Here is a 21812-nt window from a genome sequence, read left to right as displayed (position 1 = left end):
ACGACACCACCATCAGCTGATGCCCACGGTTGCGTGTGGCCCCTGTGGCCCCAGAAGAGAAGCTGGACCTCATCCCACGCCCGGTAGCTGGTCTGTCTTTCCTCTTCCTCCTCGGTCCCTGCCTCCAAGGTCCAGTTCTAGGTCTCCGGCACTCCTCGGTCCTTCCCTACCGCCACACACATGACAAAGAGGGTATGTCCAGGAGTGACTCAGGATGCTGGCGTCATATCAGGAAAGATTCCCCAACCCCACTCAATAGCCCCGTGTCCCCCTGAATGGGAGCAGAGGGAGGAATCATACCTTGTGCCTGAGGAGTGAGAACCACTGAAGTGTCAGGCTGAGCCACCTCTCAGCTGCTAGTTGTGCTGTGAGGCGCTCTCCCGGCCCCATCCTTGACTCATGTACCCCAGGGGAGAAGGCACAAGCATTGAGTCACACAGACAGGGGCCCCTGTCTAGACTCTGCCACCAACCGTGGGAGCAAACCCCTGACTACAGAGAACAAAGGAGTGGTTCTCTCCGGCAGGAGTGCGGGCCAGGCAGAGGTGTCAGCCAGCGGCAGCTGGGGCCACCGTTCTTGCTCTGGCTGGTCCGCCTGCCCCCAGGCTGTCCGCACTCACGCATCAGCTCGCCAGGTCAGGCACTTGTTCTGCTAGAAAGCCTTTCCCTGCCATCCTTGGCTTGGCCTCCAGCTGCTTCCCAGAGCGGGGGTGGGGGTGGAAACAGGACCTCTGGGCTACTCTGTGCCCCAACCTTACCCTGCATTGTCCCTCATAGGTGACTGAGCTCAAGCAGGCCCCTCCACCCTGGAATCACCCTTCTTTTCTATTGACCTCTGTCCACATGCTAGCCAGCCTGCGAGCGTAGGGAAAATGTCACCTCCTTCACAAAGTCTTCCTGGGTTCCCCCCTTGGCCTAGCACACTTCCCCTCTGCTGAAGCATCTCCTGACACACACTCCTCCGGCCTTGCCTGGAGCAAGGTGTGCGCCGGGGCCTATGCCCCGTGACAGGTCGGTTCCAGTCCCTGAAGACAGGTTTGAGCAGACACCAAGTAGATCAGGAAGTCCAGCTCAGGTTCCTTGTTTGGGATCAGAGCTGTTTTTAAAATGTGTCTAAAAGCGTTTCAGACACACCCCAGTTCCTGGCACTGCCTGCAAGGGGGAGGAGGAGGCGCCTCGTCAGCAGCCCTCGGCCCTGAGCAGGGAAAGGCTGCTCAAGCCACCTGCAGGGCGTGCCTCTCCGGGAGCTCCGGTTCCTGCGCTGCTGTCCTGAGGCACAGAACACTGACATTTAAGGGGTGAACGAAGGGGACCAAGAACGAGTGGCGGGAGGTGCCGGAAAACCAGGCAATCAGGGCATTGGGGAAGCAGAGGCAGTCACAAAGTGGTTGGGGAGGGGAGCCTGCAAGCTTCCAAAGTCGCAGATATAACCAAGTTCCCGAGTCTGGAAGGTGTGGGAGGGCAGGAGCCGGCCTGGTATATAACAGGTGCTCAACAAATCTCTCCCGAACGAAGAGATGGACGCCTTCTGGAAATCGCGTCCAGCAGGCCGGGCTCTCAGCGCAGTGTGCTCCTTCTCCTGCCCAGCCGTGCCGGTTAGAAGTGAAAGGGTCCAACGCGTCCAGCCCTACTACCTACACCCCTCCTCCTCACGGTGCCTGCTGTAACCCCCTCCTCTCCTTCTCGAATTCTCTCTGGGAATAGGGGCAGCAAGCACAAATTTTACACAGGTGCGAGAGAGCCCCCAAAGTTTTATCACAGGCCCTCAGGATGCCAGTTGCCACAGAGAGAAAAAGTCTGCCCTGGGGAGCCTATCTGAGCCTATAGCATGAGGTGGGCTATATTGGGACTCGCATGACAGTGTGTGTGGGGGGGACGGGTGGGGCTGGGCAAACAGGCGTGGGGGGGGTGAACACAGCTACAATTACTGTTAATTACAAGGTGTGTCATATCTTTACCGCACAGGCAGCCAGCAGTGCGCAGCGGGCCAGAGGAAGGTGAATGGGAGCCAAGGACCCAAGCAGGAGGGAGGGGTGGCTGCCAAGGAAGGAGGAGGCACAGTTTCTTGGGAAGGCGAGGTCACCTTGGCCAAGGGGGCCTCTGAAGTTGGAAATGCAACCGCGAGGAGCCCCACCTAGCTCAGGGGAACTCCAGACACAAGGCAGGACAAACCTGCAGAGGACCAGAGGCTTCCCTCGGGTGTCGGGGATTCATGGACTGTCCCCAGGCACAATAGGGCCTGTGCCTAAAAGGAATCCCTTTCCTGGCTGATAAGGCTTTTAAAGCATCTCAGTAACTGCCCTGGCCAGCGTGGTTGGAGCTTGTAGGTTTTTTGACTCCCATGGTTGGGCTACCTACCTAGGGTTCAGGTTCAGTGCCGGTCCAGGCACCTGCGATCCCAGGTCCAGATGAGTACGGGAGGCAACCGATCAATGTGTCTCTCTCACACTGACGTTTCTCTCCCTTCCTTCACTGGATGAGGAAGACTCTCAGCAACGATGCACAGTGTCCGGCTGTGTGGCAGGGGGACGGCCCAGGGAGCAGGCTGCGTGGGTGCGCCCCAGCGTGCCCACCTGCCAGCGGAGAACCTTGAACAGCCCGCCTCCATCTCACTTCCCAAAGCCTCCACTTATTCACCTGAGACACTGCACAGTGATCGCTTTCACAGTCTGCTTCACCAGATGGGGGCGGTCAGACTGGACAAGTGTACATTAAAATACCTCCATAACCCGGAACCTCTCTGTGAAGGCCACTGTGTCGCTTATGAACCAGCTGAACTGAGGGAGCCACCAGGGAAGCTGGCGATCAGGTCAGATTCCTCTTTTTTATTCTCGGTGGCAAGCGTGTTACCTAGTACACAGTAACTGCTCACAAATGTTGACTGGATAAAGAAGTCATTGGTATGTAAAAGGGAACATTACAAAAAGACCACAGTGTGTTTCAATCAGTTAGAACTAAGAAAGGTCTTGTCTGATGTGAACTGTTACGATAGTATTCCACTCCGATTCTCACCGTCTGTTCTACTCCAATTCATATCGCTTATATTTGTGCTCCTTGAGTGAAAACCACCACTTCATCATTCCATGTCAACATAAGCGCCACGTGGGCAAGGACTTGGCTTTGACCGGAGCTACATCCCCAGCACCTAGGACATGCCTCTGTGCTCAGTAAGGCTCAGTAAGACTATGGTGAATGAATGGTTTGTAATCCATTCAGTGCGAAGCAGCCAGCAAATGTTTGTTGAATGAATAAATTATTAAACAAGGGGAACACTGTTTTTTACTAATAATGTTCTTTCTAGCATTCTCAGCTCAGGCAGTAAAACAAGGTGGGTAGGGAGACGGGCTCTGGAGTCAGAAGGTCCAAGTGTTAATCCTGGCTCTTCTAACTTACTAGCTGGGCAACCCGGAGTGAGCCGCTGCTGAACCGCTCTGTGCTTCGGTCGTCTTCTTTTTTTTCTTTATTCCTCAATCCCCCCACCCTGTGCTTCAGTTTTCTCACCTGTAATGATGATAATAATTTTTATAATAAGATTACATGAACTCATTTGAAGAACCCATAAAATATTTAGCACAGTGCCTGGCACATAGTAATTGCTGCTATTTTTAAAAGTGACCTGTTGGTCTATTAATGACTTTCAGTGGCTCCCCTCTAGCCACAGACTAAGATCTAAAGTCAAGGTCCTCACAATTTGGCCCCAGTGTCCCTTTCTTCCAGTCCCACCTACCCTTTACTGGCAGCCAGACGCTCCACTGAGTGATGTACATCCATGAACTTGTTTTCTTTCTCACGCAGCTCTGTAATGTAGGAGTTATTATTGCCCATACTTCACTGATGATGTGACCAAGGCTCAGAAAGCGGAAGTACCTTTCCCAGGAACACACAGCTTATCCCAGGAAAGTGGGACTCCATTCCGGCACTCTCTGACATGTAAGTTCATGCTCCTATTGGCCGGCTTCTGAAACCCTTGCTACGCAAAGTGCCAGGTACCAACCAGCACTGCCAGCACTACCTCGGAGCTTGCTCCAAATGCGGACTCTTGGGCCTTACCTCAGACCCACTGAATCGGAATCTGCATTTTAGCAAGATTCCCCCAGGTCACTACTAAGCACAGTCAAATTTTAGAAGGATGGCTGTAAACTACTTTCTACCAGTCAGATAAGGCTAATTGAATCAAATATATGATCTTATTTAATCCTTACAACAATCTGAGAGGTCATAGGAGGTCAAAATTGTTTCCTTTTTACAGTTGTCAACACTGAGGGTTAAGTACAGCCATGTGCCTCTTGACAATGGGGATGCCTCCTGAGAAATGCAGCCCTGGGTGAATTCGTCATTGTGCAAACATCATAGAGAGCACTTACAGAAACCTAAACGGTGTAGCCTCCTACAAGCCTAGGCTGTACGGCATAGCCTATTGCTCCTAGGCTGCAAACCTGTACAGCATGTGACTGTACAAAACAACAAGAAATTAAATCGAACTCAGGAGAAAATGATACAATCAAGAAACGGTAAACACCAGATGGATGAGGTTGCTGCTGGCAGAACACAGCATGCTATTTTACAGCAAACTTTGTTCTCTTTTTTGTAAGTAGAAAGAGTATACTCTAAAATCACAATAAAAAGTACAGTAAATGCTGAAGCAGTAACATCGACATCTTTTATCATTATCAAATGTTACGTATATCTGGAACTGTTATGTGCTGTACTTTTATAAGACTGGCAGTGCATTGGTTAGTTTATACCAACATCAACACAAACACACGAGTAATGAGTTGCACTATGATCTAAGAATGGCTACACTAGGCCATGGGAATTTTCAACTCCGTTATAACCTTATGGGGCTACTGACCTCCATGGTTGATCAAAACATCACTCTGAGGCCCATGACTATATCTTGAACTGAGCCCAGGTGTACATGATACCAACATGATGCTCTGACATACCCAATCTCAACTCCCTCTGCCTAGAATGTCCTCACTCCCTTTCCCCCGTGAATTCTCATCCTTTTTGGCTCCACTCAGAGTCCCTTCCTGTTGGGTGAAGCCCTTCCTACACATATCCCATTGGATAGATTAATTACTTGATTAATTACTTCTTCCCTCAGAGCCCCCACAGCTCCCTGTCCACACCTTTCTCTTGGCCCTAATTTATTCTCTCTTCCTCAAATTCATTTTTCAATTACAGTTGACACACAATATTATATCAGTTTCAGGTGTACAACCTCATGATTAGACATTTATATAACTTACAAAGTGATTACCCTGGAAAGTCCAGTACCCATCTGACACCACCCCCAGTTATTACAATATTATTGCCTATATTCCCTATGCTGTGCATTACCTCCCAGTGTCATTTGTTTTCAAAGAGATCTGTACTGAGTACATACTGTGTGCCAGGCACATAGTGGGTCTTGAGGAATGCTTGCTCCCCAGTGCACAGAGTCTCGCATCTGATAGGGCCTCAAGTCCTTAGGAAACAAACTAAGTGCTCTCCAGTCTAAAGATGAAATTTATCTATGCTTTAAAGTAGAGCATTACCAGGAGTGAGACCTTCCAATTCCCAAGAGTAGAAAAGGTTACAGGTGAAGGACAGGCACCTCGATGCTCATCACCCTAACCTTTGGGCTGACACAGGGTGGGAGAACTTACTGTTGTCACAAAATTCGCTTATATTCGATCATCTAACCCTCACTTTTTCAGATCATGAAAGGAAGGCCCACAAGCAGTAGACCTCTTCAAACTCCCTAGAATTAAAACCAGGTCCCAAATTCTGTCATGTCACAAGAGAAACAGAAAGGACAAAAGTGGCTGTGATGTAGGGCAAAGATCTGAGACCTAGAACCCCAAGAGCTATTTCTCTTTACAGGGAGACCTGGCCAAACCACACATTACTAGACCTCCACTTCCTCATCTGTAAAATGAGAGGGTTGGACTAGTTTCTAAATTTCCTTCCAGCTCTAAGATGCTGTGATATAAAATGAGAGAAATGTGAACCCTTTGTTGCTATGATCTGAAAACATTTTGAATGTAGAGAATCAAATCTACAGCGGTGCTTGAACAAAATAATATGTTAAGAACTAAGAAGATTCTATTTAATCCAATGGGAAACAGCAGAGCTGCTGCTGCTGGTGGTGGTGATTTCGTGCCTGGGCGTGTGTGTTGATTTCTTCCTTGAGCCTCTGGCAGCCTCTCACACACACACACACACACACACACACACACACACACACACACCACTTCAAATTCCAGTGGGGGAAATTCCACTGCAGCTGCTTACATTTTGCTGTATTTAGGTTCCTTTTTTTATTTTTAAAGAAATTTTACTGTGGTGAAGGTGTTGGATTGACAGCCTCTGGAGGGAGGCCTCTGATTTCAGAACTGGGACGCACGCGGGGGCCCGGAGGGGGGGCGGGGCTGGTGGTTTTACTAAAATTTTGCTTTTGCACCCTAACTGCCCCTCCTCTGTGGTTAAAATCAGGTGTAGCAGCAGAGTCCCCAGGCTCTCAAACTGGGAGAGGTCAGCCCCTCCGCCCCGAAGGCGCCCTGATCAGAGCACAAGCTCCGGGCCTACCTGCGGGGGAGGGAGGGGGGCTGGGTTAAGATGCACCTGCGACGTCGCTGGCTCGGTGGGCAAGGGTTCGCCTCCCCACCTTTCCTCCAAGGAGCGTGGGGGCCGGAGGGTGAAAGCGGGCCAGAGGCCGCACGTGGGGCCAGCTACGGCCGCGCTCCACGTTCCTGCCCACTCTGGAGCTGCCAACCCGGGCTGGGCCCCGCAGGCCTGGGTCCCGCCGAGTCCCTCGGGAATCCCCGAGGTCGTCCACGCGGCCCCGCCCCGCCCGACGGCCCCCGCCGATTGGCCCACCTCCCGGCCAGGTGAGGCGCCCCGCCCCTCGGCGGCTCCAGGTGCGGCGGTGCGACCGGGGCCGCTGCCGGGGCCGAGGCGGGCGGCCGGGCACCATGGCCGAGTCCCAGCTGAGCTGCCTGGACGAGGCCCACGTGAACGAGCGGGTGACCGAGGCGCAGGCCGCCTTCTACTACTGCGAGCGGCGGCGGGCCGCGCTGGAGGCTCTGCTGGGCGGCGGCGAGCAGGCCTACCGCGAGCGGGTCAAGAAGGAACGGCTGCGGGACTTCTTGTCCGGCCCGGAGCGCCAAGCCCTCCGCGCCGCCTGGAGCCCCTACGAGGACCCCGCCCCTGCCGCAGGCACCACCAGCCCGGGCAAGAGCAAGTCCAAGGCCAAGGCCAAGGCCAAGGCCCCGCCGCAAGCCCCAGCCGAACCCGGCGAGTCCCTGGCCTATTGGCCCGACCGCTCCGACACCGAGGTGCCCCCGCTGGACCTGGGCTGGACCGACACCGGTTGTTACCGCGGCGTGAGCCGCGTCACCCTCTTCACCCACCCCCCGAAGGAGGAGAAGGCGCCCCACCTCAAGCAGTTGGTCAGGCAGATGATCCAAGAGGCCCAGAAGGTAGGCCCTGCCCCCCGCCGCCTCATGGGGGGCACCCCAGGCCCAGTCCCTTAGATCAGTCCCCGTCTCAGGGGCAGACCGTCCTGACCACCAGCCGGAAAACGGTCCGGGAAACCTCGCTCACCTCGTGGGGCTGCGGTGAGGCCTCTAGAGGATGTACGTGAACGTTTTTGGCAAGTTGCAAAGTACTGGACAGTTGTTAGTCATTATTATGGGGTCCGGAGGCACTGGCTTCCATCTGCCATGTGCTTGCCATGTCCCTGGTGAGTTCCTCCCCGTAGGGGAGAGTGTGGGCTTGTGGGGCCCGGTGGCAGAACGGGCCACTCAGAGGTCCTGATATACCCTGTGCTGCCCAAGGATGTACAAAACATATCCCTGGCCATTTTCTCATATGATCTTCAAGACAACCACAGGAAGCCGGTGGTTTGCCTTCTCCAACCCCACACTAGCCATGATGTTCTTAGCCTGCTGCAGAGTCAAGGCTGGCCTGGCCCAGTACATCTACACTCCTTACTGGGCCCAGCATTAGAGCTCAAGCAGCCTGGAATGAGTGAGGAATGTATTGTGAGCACCTACTGTGTGCCTGGCTCTGTGCTGGGCACTTGGACAAGGCAGGTGGTTGGACTCCTGCTCAGGAAAAGCCCCCATTTACCTTGTCTTCTGTACTTGAGGGCTGCAAGGAAGGAATGCTTATAGGTTAGAATTAGAATACACATGATTAGAATACAGGTTGGGCTGGTAGGTTGTGGTGCAAAGAGATTTTAATCTTTGCTCTGTGCCCTTGGGTACGGTTTCCAGGTAAAATATAGGATACCTCATTAAAATTGAATTTCAGATAAACAGCAAGTAATTTTTTAGTACTAATATGCCCGCAAATATTGCATGGGACATACTGATACTATGAAGTTAATCATTATGTATCTGAAATTAAAAATTAATGGGCATCCTGTTTCTTATTTACTAAACCTGGCTCCCCTACACAGAGATTTGCTAAGGAACCCCAACAGCCTCTGGTGTCCAGTTCAGAATATACAACAGGAGTGGCTTGGGCTCACTGTTCTAATTCAACTCAATGAATGTGGCAGGAGTTCTGTTACCTCTGGAGACTGAATGGCCTGGGGAGGGAAGATTAACCTGGAAAGACCAGTGGTGAAGCACCTCTTCCAGGAAGGGGTGGTGATGCAGGTAGTTGACTAGATTAGCCACCAGAAGGAAGGGTTAACTTGCCCAGTCTGTGTTTCCTCCCTCTCTTTGTCTGCAGGAGCTGTCTTTATATATTGCATTTTGCAAAAAACAAAGGCGAGTTTGAACAAAGGAAAAGGACTCGGGTGATTGTTTTGCAGCAGGCTGCAGCTGGGGTCAGGGGTCATGTCTTACAATACTAACAGGCCTCAGTTTATTAGCACTTAATATGTGCCTGGATTTTCTCTTTTGCTTTTTGTGACAACCAGGGGAAATGGGAATTTTCCTTATTTTTGGATTCAGAAGAATTATTTGCTGAAGATCACCATAGCTAGTAAGTGGTTGAGCTAGGATTCAAATGACAAAGTCCTTGCCCTTGACCACTATCAGCAAGACAACAAGTCCTCGATTCTTATCTTCTTGAAGGAAAGATTTCAGTCAAGAGACAAAGTGCAATAAAGTAAGGATTTATTGGCCACAGCAAAAGAACACTCAGGACAGTGAAACAAGGAAGGACTTAACAGGGAAGTAACAGGAGAGCCTAGGCAGGGCTGCTGTGGCTCACTGAGAAGTCAGAGAACAGGGGGCCTTGGAGACAGATGCAGGGGGTGAGCGCGTGAGGAGCTGCCGCTGCCCATTGCTCTCCTGGTTGCAAGTCTCTTGGGGACCCTTAGAGTTTAGGAGACGTGTGCCGATCGGGGAGGAAGACGGGAAAGGGAAAGGCACGGCCATGCTCCCCAGAGGGAGAGTGAGCACTGGGTCCTTTATCCTGAGGGTTTTTCTCTCTCTTTCAGGCGGGAAAATGAGGGGAGGTCTCAAAGGAAGATCTCAGTAGAATATTAATCAGTTTTCCAGGTGTGCTCTTTTCAGGGTTGTGGCGCCACTGATTGGTTGGTGCCGGAGCAGGGGGTCATTAGTCAGTGCGGCCGGTCCTGAGGCAGCCAAGGCATTGCTCCTCTGGTTTTGCTGCTTTTCTGGGCCTGGATCTGAAATGCAATTGAGGCCTGGATGTTATCTTTAGGGAGGAAAACTGAGGGCATGTAAACCACATGATCAGCAATATGCTAGGGGAGGAAAGTTACCCTGAGGGCAAGATCCTTGCTTTCCCCTTTGTTAGGCACCCAGCTTTCCACTCTGGTGACCTTCTGTACCTGGCTCATGGTCCTTGCTGGGCTCAAGTCTGTCTACCTGCCTACCACGATACCCTGGCCCACTGTCTGATGATGGTGCAGTAGGATTAAACCAGGAGCTTGAATGGAATAGCCTGGTCACAACCTGGGTCAGGGGTTGTGTTCCCCTATTGCAAGAAGGGAGAGACAGGGACCTGGCCCACTGGGGCTCTAGTCCCATGTGGGATGTCAGCAGTCTCTTGTGTAGTGGAGTGTTCTTTACTCTTTAAATATTTAACAATAGAAATTTTAACATTTGTGAACTGATCCAGTGTTACAATCCATACATCTTTAAATAGTAGTTATTTCCAGAGTACTGATGTCTGTCTAGGAGGAAGTCTTTTGCCTTCTAAGAGTTAACTCATGCTGGGGGATGTACTCGAAGGAAGAGTTTTTGAGGCTGGATGTGCTTAATCTGGGAGGGCTTCCTGAGGGAGGTGAATTGCATTAACAAGGAGAAAGAAGGGAACTGGAATGGACAATTTCTCCATAAGACACTCAGGAGCAGGAGTGAGAGATTTTTGCTTCAAAACAGCAAGCAGCTTTGATTGGCAGAAGGAAAGAGTTGTCCTGGTGGGAGCTGAGTATTGTGTAGGCCTTGGTGTGGGGGTCCTAAAACTGGGTTCAAAGCAGCTGACCACCCCCCTGGAAGAAGCAGCTTCTGACCCCATCTGTGCCCACACAACTCCCAGGCCCTCTAGGTCCCTACTCTTCATCACTGCTACTTATACCTGTATAGCATCTTCTTCTCAAGACCCTGTGAAGGAGGTAGGGCAGGTGAGGAAACTGAGGCACAGAGAAGCAGAGAAGGAAAGGGGCTTGCCCAAAGGTCACATGACTGGTTATAGAAAGACACCGATCCTTAGCTTCTGCTCTGAACGCTACACCTCTGACTACTACCCACCCCCACTCTTACCTCAACTTGTCCAACTGGCAAGCAACCCTCCATGGCCATTACTAGATCCTTCCTCCTTCCTTTTCACGCTGAGGCGGGGAGTTTCTTTGTTTCCTGTGAGTCTAGCTACTGGGAGGCCAAGTGGGGCAGACTCTTAAGATAGTTCAAGCGCAGAGACAGTGTGATTGGGGTAGAGAGGCAGAGGACATACATATCTAGTTTTGTGCCAGAGTTTGTATTTTATCTCGTTTAATCCTCAGAATAATCTCATAAGGTTATTCCTGAGTGAGAACAAGAAACTAAGGCTGTGTGGCTATGGCTTACCCAGGGCTGCAGACTTTGAAAATATGATTGGGGGTTGGGGAGGAGGGGCAGAGAGGGCGGCGGCCAGTGAGGAGACAGCCCAGCAGGTGTGGGGGTGGGACCCTCGGGGGAATGGGAGGAGGTCTTTGTGGCCGTCAGTCTTATCAGCTCTCTGGGCCTCTGCAAACGTCAGAAGGCCTCCTGGTCACACTGGATAGCCGGCATTCAAACATTCAGCCATGTTTACTTGTGGGGTGGGTTGTTTATTTTTATTTTTATTTTTTAATGATCCCCCCCCCCCCTTGAGATGTCTGCTTATTTTACTGTCACTGAATGTTGCATTTTGTCAGCTTAAACTACAGGTGGAAAGGAGGCCTTCAGGGCCCCAGAAATGAGCCCTTGGTCTGCCCCACACTGGCAGAGATGGCCAGGGGAGCTGCTGCTTCTTGGGCTGCTGGGATCATTGTAGCTGCCAGGGGTGCGGGCTTTAAGCAGGGCCACGTGTAGACCGGGGAACTCTTAGTTCGTGTTTACCAGGGCAGAGGGAGAGGCTCACACAAGTCTAATTTGGGTGGGCTTTTTTGACTTGGAAGGATATTCATTTGGTCCCTGAACGAATATTTCAAGGTCCACTGTGTTCTAAGCACTTCAGTAGAGAACAGACATATTAAACACACCTCTGCTCTTGAGCAGCCTAATAGTCTACTAAACCATCATTATGATACAGTATGATGAGTGCTTGACCAGAGGGTGTGGCAGGAAGGCCACTTACCAAGCCCCTGAACCAGGTTAGGGCAGGACCTTCAACCCTGAGGATCCGTCTACAAGCATGTCTGAACACAGCAGGAAGGGTGAGGTGGCACCCAGCCCTCCGCTCATCCTGGTGTCCATGTTCCCTGGTGACCGAGTAACCAGCAGTGTCCATTTGAGAGGCTGCTGGGTGGGTTGAGAGAGTTTATTGCCTTTGCTTCAAGAACAGAGCTCCCCACCCCAAGACTGACCTTGACCTCTGCCCTCCTGGGCCCCATTTCCTTTGAGCCTCAATCACCTTATAAGGCAGAGTGCTATCTTTGTGTTAGAGAAGAGGCCTCTGAGGTTCAAAAGGGTGAAATGACTTATCTGCAGACCAACACTGCTTCCTCGGGTCCCTGGTCAGGATTACCAATGGCCTCATGAAGATTATAAGCACCCACTGGACGAGGCAGCTTTTATTAACTGGGAGCTCTTCCTCCTTTAGCCGTTGCAGTGGGAGGAGCAGGCCTGTTTGGTTGATGGGGACAGAGGGGTGTGGGCAGCCAGGCCAGGCCCTACCCCGTCTCTGCCCGTTGGTGGGTTTGTCCTCTGTCCTTCAGAACCCAGCTCAGATGTCACCTCTTTCTTGGCACTCAATCAAATTTTCAATCCAAAAGTGATTTTTATTTTTTTTTCAATTCTCAGATGTGGCTTCTTGTTTGTGCCATCTGTGTGCCTGGCACACAGCTGGCTTCAGGAGAGCCCATTTTCTCCTCGGGGACTGGAAGAGCCTCTCTCTCTCCTTTGTAGCGCCCAAAAGATGCCAATGATTTGTTTAAATGATTAGAAACTGTCTCTTATTGGCCACTGTCCCTCTCCGTCCCTCTAGAGAAGCAAGTGTCTTGTGCAGTCCCCTGTGGAATGGCACATCACCCCGGCGCCTCCTTCAATCTCATTATAACACGCCTTCTGGAAGCAAAGAGAATGCTCTGAAGTGCGGGGTGGGGGATAAGGGGGCCAGAGGGAATTGGGGAAAGGCTCCAGGCAGGACGCATGCTTGGCCAGGTTAACCACCTTGTTAGAGGTCCAGGCAGCTGATATGAGTAAACAGCTGTGTACACATGCCTGGGGTGTGTGGCAAAGTCTTAGAGTTGGCAGCTCACAGCACCAGGAGACTCAGCTTTGCAGGTGGCAGCCTTTGCCATTGGGTAGAGCCCCCCATTAGCCTTAATCGGCGCTTCTCTCCTTCAGGTACATCCAGCAGATAGTACCAGGCATCTTCTCTGTACAGGCACCATGCTGGGCATGGGCCATAGACATGAATCAGACGCAGAAAGAACCAAGAAAACAAAAGTTTACAGATAGAATTTTAGAAATGTTCCTGGTCTGTGAAATCTGAGTCTGATAATATATCCATTAGCCCCGTCACCACCTTATTCCTAATACCTCCCTCCCTCCCTCCCTCTTCCCCTGTCCCCCATTCCATCTCACAGGGACAGGTGACTTTCTCTAGGGCTTCTGCGTTGCCTTTCTACAGCCTGATTTAGTGCGCAGGGCAGCCCATGACCTGTCAATCTGACACACTGTCCCCTCTGCCTCACCCTTCTTCCATCCACGAGTGACCATTGTCCCCGAGCTTTGTTTCAGAGGCACTGGACAGTTGCAGGGTCCTTGTCCCATAGAGGCTGGTAACAATGGCACAGCTGCAGCTCCAGGGACTGAGCACTTCAGAGCCCTCAAGGGACCTTGCCCCGGCTGGTCCCAGCATCCCTGCCAAGCCCCGGGTGCTGTGGCTGATGGACACTCCTTTGTGCTCAATCACTGATCCCAGGAGCCAGAATTTCTGAGCAATGGACACCCAGTTACACCTCAGGGACAGAGGACAGGCTCTGATGTTGAAAAGTCTTGTTTTCTGTCCTGATGTGGCCACTTACTAGCTTTGTTCCTTTGGGTCAGTCACTTCCTTCTCTAAGGCTCCTGACCTCCAAAATGGGAGGATAATACATAGATTCCTGGATGGTTTTGAAAAACAAGGGAGAAACTGTGTATGAAAGACAGACTTGGAAAGTAACTGCTGCCTTTTTTGGGAGCGGGGGAGGGACGTGCAGTCGAATTTCCTGGGGGCGGGGGTTGTGGGGTGCCCCGTGCCCCAGCCAGGAGATTAGATGGTGGGGGCAGGGGGGTTTCCTGTTCCCTCTGCATGAGAGAGGCTCTCCCTCTTTCTCCCCTCTCCTTGCACTTACCTGTGGGCCTTGATTTACTGGTGGTGGTTTGTCAGGGCAGCTGTCTGTCCGCCTGGCTCTGCTGTCTGCGAAGCTGTGGCCAAGGACCTTCTCTGGGGTGCCGTGCGCAGAGACAGGACGGCACAGAGGCTCCCAAGTTCCTAACCTGGGGACGTGCCGCATTGGCACCCAGAAGGGCCTGACCGGATGCGCAGGTGCAGCCCAAGAGCCCAGGGCGGTCTGGAAAGACTCCCTACTCGCTGCTCAAGCTTTCACAGGGAGGGGGAGGGGGCCTGGGAGGGACCGGCTGGTTCCCTGGAGGGGAGGGACAGCTGCGCTTGAGTCCTCTGAAATCTAAGGCTTTGGGTCCCTGAAGCTCGGGGGAGGGTGTTTCCCGGGGAGTTCGGAAGTAGAAGATGAGGCCTCAGCAAGCCAGTGCCTTCTTCGTGACGCTGCCCAGGCGTCTCCAGAGGCCAGGCCACTGCCAGCGGGGGCAGCGCACGCCTGGGAGCTGGAACCTGGCTGTCCTCGTCCTGGCTCTGGCTGGCTCTTCCCTCACCTACCAGGCGGTCTTGGGCAAACCATTTGACCTGGCTGGGCCTCCGTCTCTGGCTGTGTAAAGTGGGGATAACTCTTGACTCCTTGCTGACCAGACTGCTCTGAGACCCCCGGTGCAAGACTAGGAGAAGCGCTCAGAGAAGAAAGATGAGGGCTCTATGCAGATAAAAGGGACTGACATCATTGAAACGGAGGTGCTACCACGTGACTTCTGTTAGTTACTCCAGTCCTGAGCCCCTCGCCAGGGAAGTGGCATTTTCCCGGACACTTAGGGAAAGCACAAGGCCATGGAACTCGCGAGAGGCCAGCTGCGGGGCATGCAACTATGAAGTCATGGTTGTGTCCTTGTGCCGCAATTGCCGGCTACCTTTTGGGATTGGCCCTTGCGGCTGCCTCTTCCTTCTAAAACTTCCAGAAACAAAACATATTTGTTGTCAGCCAGGCCCTGGGAAGATTTCAACTTTGCCTGGAGACAGACAAGCACAGGACTGCTTGCTGCTCCGCCCTGTGGGAGGTGGGGAGAGGGTCCTTCCTGTCTGCAGCTCTGCGGCAGTTGTCACCAGGAAGCTGGGTGTAGGTAGCTTCCAGGGACCGACCCGTTGTCCTCTTGATGGATACTTTCTGGCTCACGTGCCTTGTACCCTCACCGACAAACTGAGATGAGGTGGATTCCCAGCCAGCAGCCGCATGCCCTCCACGCTGTCACCCTCGGGATGGTGCCTTACCTTGGCTGGTGGCCAGACCCACCTTTCTTAGAGTGTACAAGGCAGACCTGTTCTGGGGCCAGCTTCCCATGGGGGTGGGGGTGGGGGAGCAAAGCAGAGAACCACAAGCCCAGGCTGGGTCCTGGCACTGTCCCGAGCTCCCCCACTCCCAGGCTGAGTCACTCCAGGGATTCCTGCTCCTTCCCCTCCTCCTCCTCCAGTACCTCACCACCCCAGACACCATGAGCAGTCAGCTTCGCTGCCTTTCCGTTTTCTTTCCCCTTCTCTGAAATCCCTGGAGTCTGGACTTGCTAATGATCCCAGAAACTTAGCCCCGGAAAAGGGGATTTGTAATTATTAGTCTCTCTGGCCTAAGTCTCCAGTATCTGTAAACTTATCCTGGCGTAGCTAGTTGGCTGGTCTTCATTCTGTTGGGCCCCTCCCAGTACTGGCTGGGCACATGGGAGGCTCTGTATAAATGTCCTTTTTGTTCTGGTTTTTAGCAGTGAGTCAACAGATGGTTTGGGGGGGTGGGGGGAGACATCCAGGGCTCCTTACCTTTAGGTGGGTCCTTGAGGAGAGACTGTGAGTGGCCTTAACTCCTGCTCCCAGGAGGGTTCCCAGACTGCCCGGAGATTCCCCACATTTGTAGTTCATGCAACATGTTTTCCTGAGGACCTACTATGTGCCAGGTTCCAGAAATATATAGATGGACCCTGCTCTTAATTCTAATGGGGGAGATAAAAAGAAAACAAATGCCAGACATGTGACAGCCCTGAAAAATATTATTTCATTAAATTTTCACAACAATCCATTTTACGGATGAGGAAATTGAGGGTCAGAGAGTGTAAGGACACTCTGGTAGGAAATAGTGGAACTGGGTGGGAGCTGAGTTGAATCTGAGCACAGGCCCCGGGAACTGACAGCCGGAGCAGCCAGTGTAAACAGGGAAGGTAGGCCGAGGGCGGGGATGTGCACGAACGGAGGCCTGGGGACACAAGGGTTCACACTATTGCCCTCACTCCGACGCCTTCCTGACCAGCTTTCCAAACTGCACCCCTCCCTGCACTCTCCACCTGCTTGGGGGTGGGGTGGGGCTGGGGGCGGGCAGGGGTAGCATCACCTGATGGTAGCCACAGGTATCTTTGCTCCTTCTCAGAGACTCCAGGCACACTGCCAGCTCCACATGTCTTGCTCTGATGAATCCATCAGGAGATACCTCGGCAGGGACATTTTGAACCCGGCCTCGCTCTGCCCGTGTAAGGTATGGTGCTCAGAGCTGCAGGCCAGTCACCCAAACCAGCAGCGGGATCCTAAGAATCGTTTGTGTGTCTTCATTGGATTTTTTTTTTTAGCAGCTGATTTATCTTCCTAATTATGTTTAGCTTTAAGCTAATGTTAAAATGAGCTTGCATTAGATAATTTTCACTAATTAACAGCAACTTCGTGCAGGGAAAGTCGTCCCAGAAGCTTGCAGTGGGGCAGGGAAAAGCTGGCCTAGGATCTGAAAAAGAATGGCCATGCTCGCTCCCTGGCGAATCACACACAGTTCTTCACGGCTGAATTAGCTGGCCCTGCTCACGGGGGTACAGTCCTCTCTCTGGAGAGCCAGCCTGGGTCTCCTGTGTAGGTCTCCTTCATCGCCCTCATTTGGGGCATGAGTGGAAAGAGTGATGGCCCCATAGGGTCAGGCCAACAGGGGATGAGCCCCGGTGGCGCAGGATAGGGAGGCGTGACCGCAGGGTTGGGAACAGAGCCGTGCCCCGAGGCCGGGGGTCTGGGAGAGGAAGCCGCCTGGCTGGGCAGAAGTGGACTCCAGCAACGGCCAGTGCAGCAAGGGAGCCTGGCGTTTAATGATGTCTAATTAGCGAGCCTGAAACAATGTGACATGGCTGCAGACAGCTGGGAAGCCTCAGCTGACAAAGCACAGATGCCCTGCTGGGGGGCGGGCGGGGACGGCCTGGCCTCCAGGCAGAGAATAGGACCCCACTGGTCTTGGCTCTGCCTGCTTGCTGGGCCAGGGCTCTGGTCCAAGCTGCGTCTGCAGCTCCCCAAGGGCAGAGGGATTCTGTTTAGAGCAGTTACTGCCTGCCAGGACCTGTGGAGGAAGGAAGGAATGACAGACAGGTATCTGTCCTCCATCCCCCCCCAACCCCCCACCCCAAATCAAATGCTCAGACAGAGGCCTGAGCACACAAGCTCTCTGGGAAGGGCACACACTGCCCTGGGGGCTGGGGACAGCGCCTAGCCCTGGGACAGCCTCGGGGAAGAGTGAAACCAGTACCTCTGCAGGGAAAGGGCGAGCCCATCGCCTCGGGGCTGGGGTGGTGGGTGCTGGGCGTAAGCAGGGAGAGCAGAGACTTGCCTGTGCGTTAGGAGAGGTTACAGTGTTTGTTGTGAGGGAAGGGACTGGGTTGGAAGTTCGAGGGGGGTCTTCAGCCAGGCTGAGGGCTTGAGTCTGTAGGCAGTTGGGGGCCAGAGAGTTTGAGCAAGGGGGCAGCCTGTGTAGGGCTGTGTTACGAGATCCCCCTTCCCAGAGGGAGCGTGATCAGGACCGAGCTGACCCTGTGCACCTGCAGTGCGCCCAACACTGTCAGCAAAGGAGGACAGAACCCGGCCGTGGGGCACCCATCACACCAGATGCTGTCTAGGCACTAGGCCGTTTGTTTACATCCTCACCGGGACCACGAGGTAGCCTCGCTTTTCAGGTGGAATTCAGAGGGGTTAGGTAGTGCCCACGGTCTCACCGCCAGCGAGGGGCTCCAGGCTCCAAAGTCAACTCTCCCTGCTGCTCTGTGCTAGTGGGCTGTGGGGACTCTCCCTCTACTGGTGCAAAAATTGGTGATGCTTCAGATGGGGCCCCTTGCAGCCTTGATGACCCTGCAGCCCCCAGGGAAGAACTGTCCGCATCCTCCCACAGCACATTCCATGCAGGCTTCTGGGGCCCACCTCCAGGCGGTCTCTTCTCTGCCGGCAGCAGGGTCTCTAAGTAGCGCTAAGCAGTTCTTGGGATGCAGGTATAGACACCCAGCGCTTCTCCAGGACAGGGCACCGTGCAGACTCTTCTCCCTTAATTGGGCTGCCCTTCCCTCAGTCAGTTCAAGTTTGTCCTTTCAGGGAGTGCAGTGTTATCCAGGCTTTATTTAATCAGCACCCGGGGCTGGCCTGCTGGGCCTAGTGTTGAACAAAAGGAAAACATCTGTACCTTGATGTCTGCGGGGCGGGCGGTCTGGGGCCCAGCTCCCTGGGGGCTGTGGCACCCCCACACTGGCTGTTTCCTTCCCTGGCTTTCCTTTGCTCCCGCCCTCCTCTGAGCTGACAGCCCTTTGTTCGGGTTCCCTGTCTGAGGGGGGGGGCGGGGGCCTTGGCCTTTGCCCTGCAGGCTCCCCACAGACCTAGCAGCTGCGCCTGTGCCTCCTGCTCCGTCTCATTTAAAACTCAACAACCCTGTGAAGGCGTCACCCCTCCACCCCCCATTTTAAAGTGAGGAAACGCAAGCTTAGATTAAATGGATTGAATCCAGGCCACACCAACAGGAAGACCTCCTGCCTCCAGAGAGTATAATCTCTTCCAAACCCCGGTGGTTACCCAACGTCCGATGCAGCCCCCACCTGCCTTCAGAGCCCCGGACCAGAAGGTTCTCTCCAAATGCATGTTCACGGGCCTGCAGGGGCAGAGTCTCTGAGGACGAGGCCCTGATCTGCACGTCTTACAGGCACACTGCACCCCAGGCGAGTCTTCATATGATGACCTTTAAGGATACCTGTAGCCCCTGATCCCTCAGAGAACGTCCCACACTTGGAGGTGACTGATCCGGAGGCCGGTCCGACTCTACCCTCCATGGGAACGGGAAGGACTGCTCTCCGGTCCCAGGCAAGCTGACGCTCCCGGGCTGCCGGACAAGTGGCTGTCCTGGGAGGCAGCAGCTCGACCACTTTGCCCAGCTCCTTCCCTCCCTCCCCCGAGGGACCTGAGGGTTTACGGTGTGTGGAGTTAGCACCATTCCATGTAGCAGGTCAGGTTAACGGCCCCTCGTGACTGCACAGCTTTTTCCTGGGAAGTCCGGGGCATGATCTCATCTGAACCTCCCAGCAAGCATGGGAAGGAGGCAGGACAGGCATGGGGGGGTCAGAGTTGGGCCCCAGGCTCACCTGGGCCATCAGTGGGAAAGTAGGGATGTGCCTCAGTAGGCTCGCTTCCTCCCCAGGAAGAAGTGACCGTCACCAGCATGCCGCTCCAGCACACCCCTGCAGTGAGGTTTGGCCTGTGACCCCTTGCTTTTCCCCACCACGGAGCTGAGGGAGGAAGGGGTGGGTCTTTGCCGCACAGCAGCCACACCTGCCTCAGTACCTGGAGCTCCACGTCTGCAGAGGTGCAGAAACCATGAGGGAGAGGGTGGTAGAGTCCAGTTCTACCCATGCATCTTGGCCTTGTGTGACCGGAGGAGGCCTGTGGTCCTAGTCAGAGTGCACCTGTCCCCAGAGCCTGCAGTGATCACATCATCTGGGGGTGATAGCTCAGGACTAGGGTCCCCCTCTGCCAAGACCCAGATGGGTAACTTAACCTCCAGGCTAGGCTCTAGCAAGTCTCCTCCTGGCCCTGAGATTCTGCACATCTGGACTGTCCTTCAGTGCAGGGGCCAGGTGCTGAGGCGCAGCCTGGACCCTCCAGGTGGGCACAGCCAAGGGGCTTTGTGGACCTGCCATGCAGCCCACGCTCCACTCACTGGCTTGCATTCCATCACAGAGAGGACAGTGTCCTTTTGTAACTTGCCCAGAAGTGCTTGCTCTGTGTGCTAGGGGGAGCCCTGCCTCCTGGCCTGACGTCCTTGGTGTGGACTCTGCCCCTTGCTTAAGTACTGTCCTCACTCATGGGCTGGCTGCTCCTTCAGCATCTTAGGTGGAGGGAGCAGATCCCCGAGCTGCAGGCTCAGGCAGCAGCCCCAAAAGACACCAACTTCTTCTCCCTACTCTGCACCCTTGAGGAAGAACTTCAACTCTGCCTCCCAGCCAGACGATCCCACCAGGAATCTTGCTCAGCATTCTTTTTTTCTCTCCTCCCCAGTGCCTTGTCATTCATGAAATAAAAGAGATAACCACAAACCTTTATCCATACCCTACAAATAAAACAATAAGCAGAAACAACCTCCATTTAGACATGCATTCCACAAGCGTGGAGAACTGACTTGGAGGTGAGATGTCCTCTGAGGGCAGAGATTCTGTGAGAAAGCAGATGATCGCGCCATCCAGGAGTCCACAGCCCAGTAAGGGACAGAGCCATTCCGCAGGTGTCAACTGCAGTGTCAGGGAGCACTGCCATTTGCCTGGAAGACTGTGGGCAGGATGCAGGGTGTAGTGAGCATAACTGGGTGCTGGAAGTTCAGGAAGCTCTTGGCTGAGTCTTGAGAGATGCGTAGGTGTTTCCCAGGGGTGTGGAAGGGGTAGGAACAAAGGGACTTGGAACTGCCTAATACGTGTAGTGGTTCTCCAAGATGTGTGTTGGGGGGGAGATGCTGTGATTTTGCCCCCAGGAATCATTTAGTCATGTCTACAGACATTGAGGGGGGTTGTCACTACTTGGGATGGTGCTACTGGCATGCTGCTAACATCCCGCAGTGTGCAGAACAGCCCCCCACAACAACAACAGAAAATTACTGGCCCCACAAGGTCAATATTGCCAAGAAATCCTGTGTTCGGGTAACTGTAGGTCATTCTGCATGGCCGAAAACAAGGGCAGAGGAGGCCCTTCAAATGCCAAGTAAAGGGTTTGGACCTCTCTTGAGGGCTGTGGGACCCAGGAGTTCATCAGTCCCTTGTTTTGGTGGAGTCACTGCTGTGGAAAGTGAATAGAAGCGCAAAGATGGTGTAGGAAGGGGAAACTAGTGAGGAAGCTATTCCAGAAGTTCAGTAAGAAATGGGGGTGTGTGGGGGGTTGCTGAGGTGGGGCAGCCTCCCTGTGGGAACAGAAAGGAGCCGACCTAAGGAAGGTACGCGGAGCCGGTGGGACCTGCTGGACTCGGTGGCCGATTGGCTTTGGTCAGTGGATGCGGGTCACTGAGAGGATGTTGATTTTGGAGGTGCCTGCAGGCTCTGAGGTTTAGCCTGGATCATCTAAACACACCAGGGGTACCGGGCACTGGCTGTCTTGAGCCCTGGAACGAGCTGGGGAAGGTGGAGTCCTTTTCCTTCTTTTTATTATTTTGAGGAGTAGAGAAGGAGAACCTGAAAAGCTGGCAGTTTAATTAAACGTGAATGACAGGCAGAAGGGAATTCTGAGGGTCCCTTGCCCACCCTGCGCTCCCCCTCTCTGCTGCTGCAGGATATCAAAGCAAACACCCCACGAGGAGTATTACAGCTTCAGAGCCTCTTTGCCAGCACCTGCGACAGCTGCTAAAACCCCTGCCACCTGGAATTAACCTCTCTCCCTGGTGCCGCACGTCAGTGGGTAAGCGGGTCAAGGACACTGCAAGCCTGTCCGGAGAAGGGAGTGACTGTCTTCTCCTGATGGCATCTGTCTCCCATGGTCCTGAGCCTGTGACGTCCTTTTAAAACCCGATTTTCCACTGACACTGGGAGTCTTGAA

At 53.5% G+C, this 21812-nt stretch overlaps 1 protein-coding gene and 1 long non-coding RNA gene across 2 annotated transcripts in view; one reads left to right on the top strand and one right to left on the bottom strand.

Moving 5' to 3' along the window:
• Window positions 1-6839: 6839 nt before the first annotated feature.
• The window catches only part of SACK1F (scaffolding CK1 anchoring protein F), a 29040-nt gene continuing 14067 nt past the window's right edge, over window positions 6840-21812 (top strand). The window contains exon 1 of the mRNA XM_090272394.1: window positions 6840-7465. Coding sequence (XP_090128520.1) covers window positions 6959-7465 — 507 coding nt within the window. The 5' untranslated portion in view covers window positions 6840-6958. The remainder of the gene's footprint in view (window positions 7466-21812) is intronic.
• Window positions 9099-14222, bottom strand: LOC150010986 (uncharacterized). The gene is made up of 2 exons (XR_016510631.1): window positions 13990-14222; window positions 9099-9633 (listed from the first exon to the last, which is right to left on the bottom strand). It is a non-coding gene; the product is annotated as an uncharacterized LOC150010986 (long non-coding RNA).

This window comes from Furipterus horrens, unplaced genomic scaffold, assembly GCF_987537825.1.
Source record: "Furipterus horrens unplaced genomic scaffold, mFurHor1.1.pri manual_scaffold_4, whole genome shotgun sequence".
Classification (NCBI taxonomy): domain Eukaryota; kingdom Metazoa; phylum Chordata; class Mammalia; order Chiroptera; family Furipteridae; genus Furipterus; species Furipterus horrens.
The sequence above is the reverse complement of the archived record's forward strand: the minus strand, read 5'-3'. Positions and strand labels throughout refer to the sequence as shown.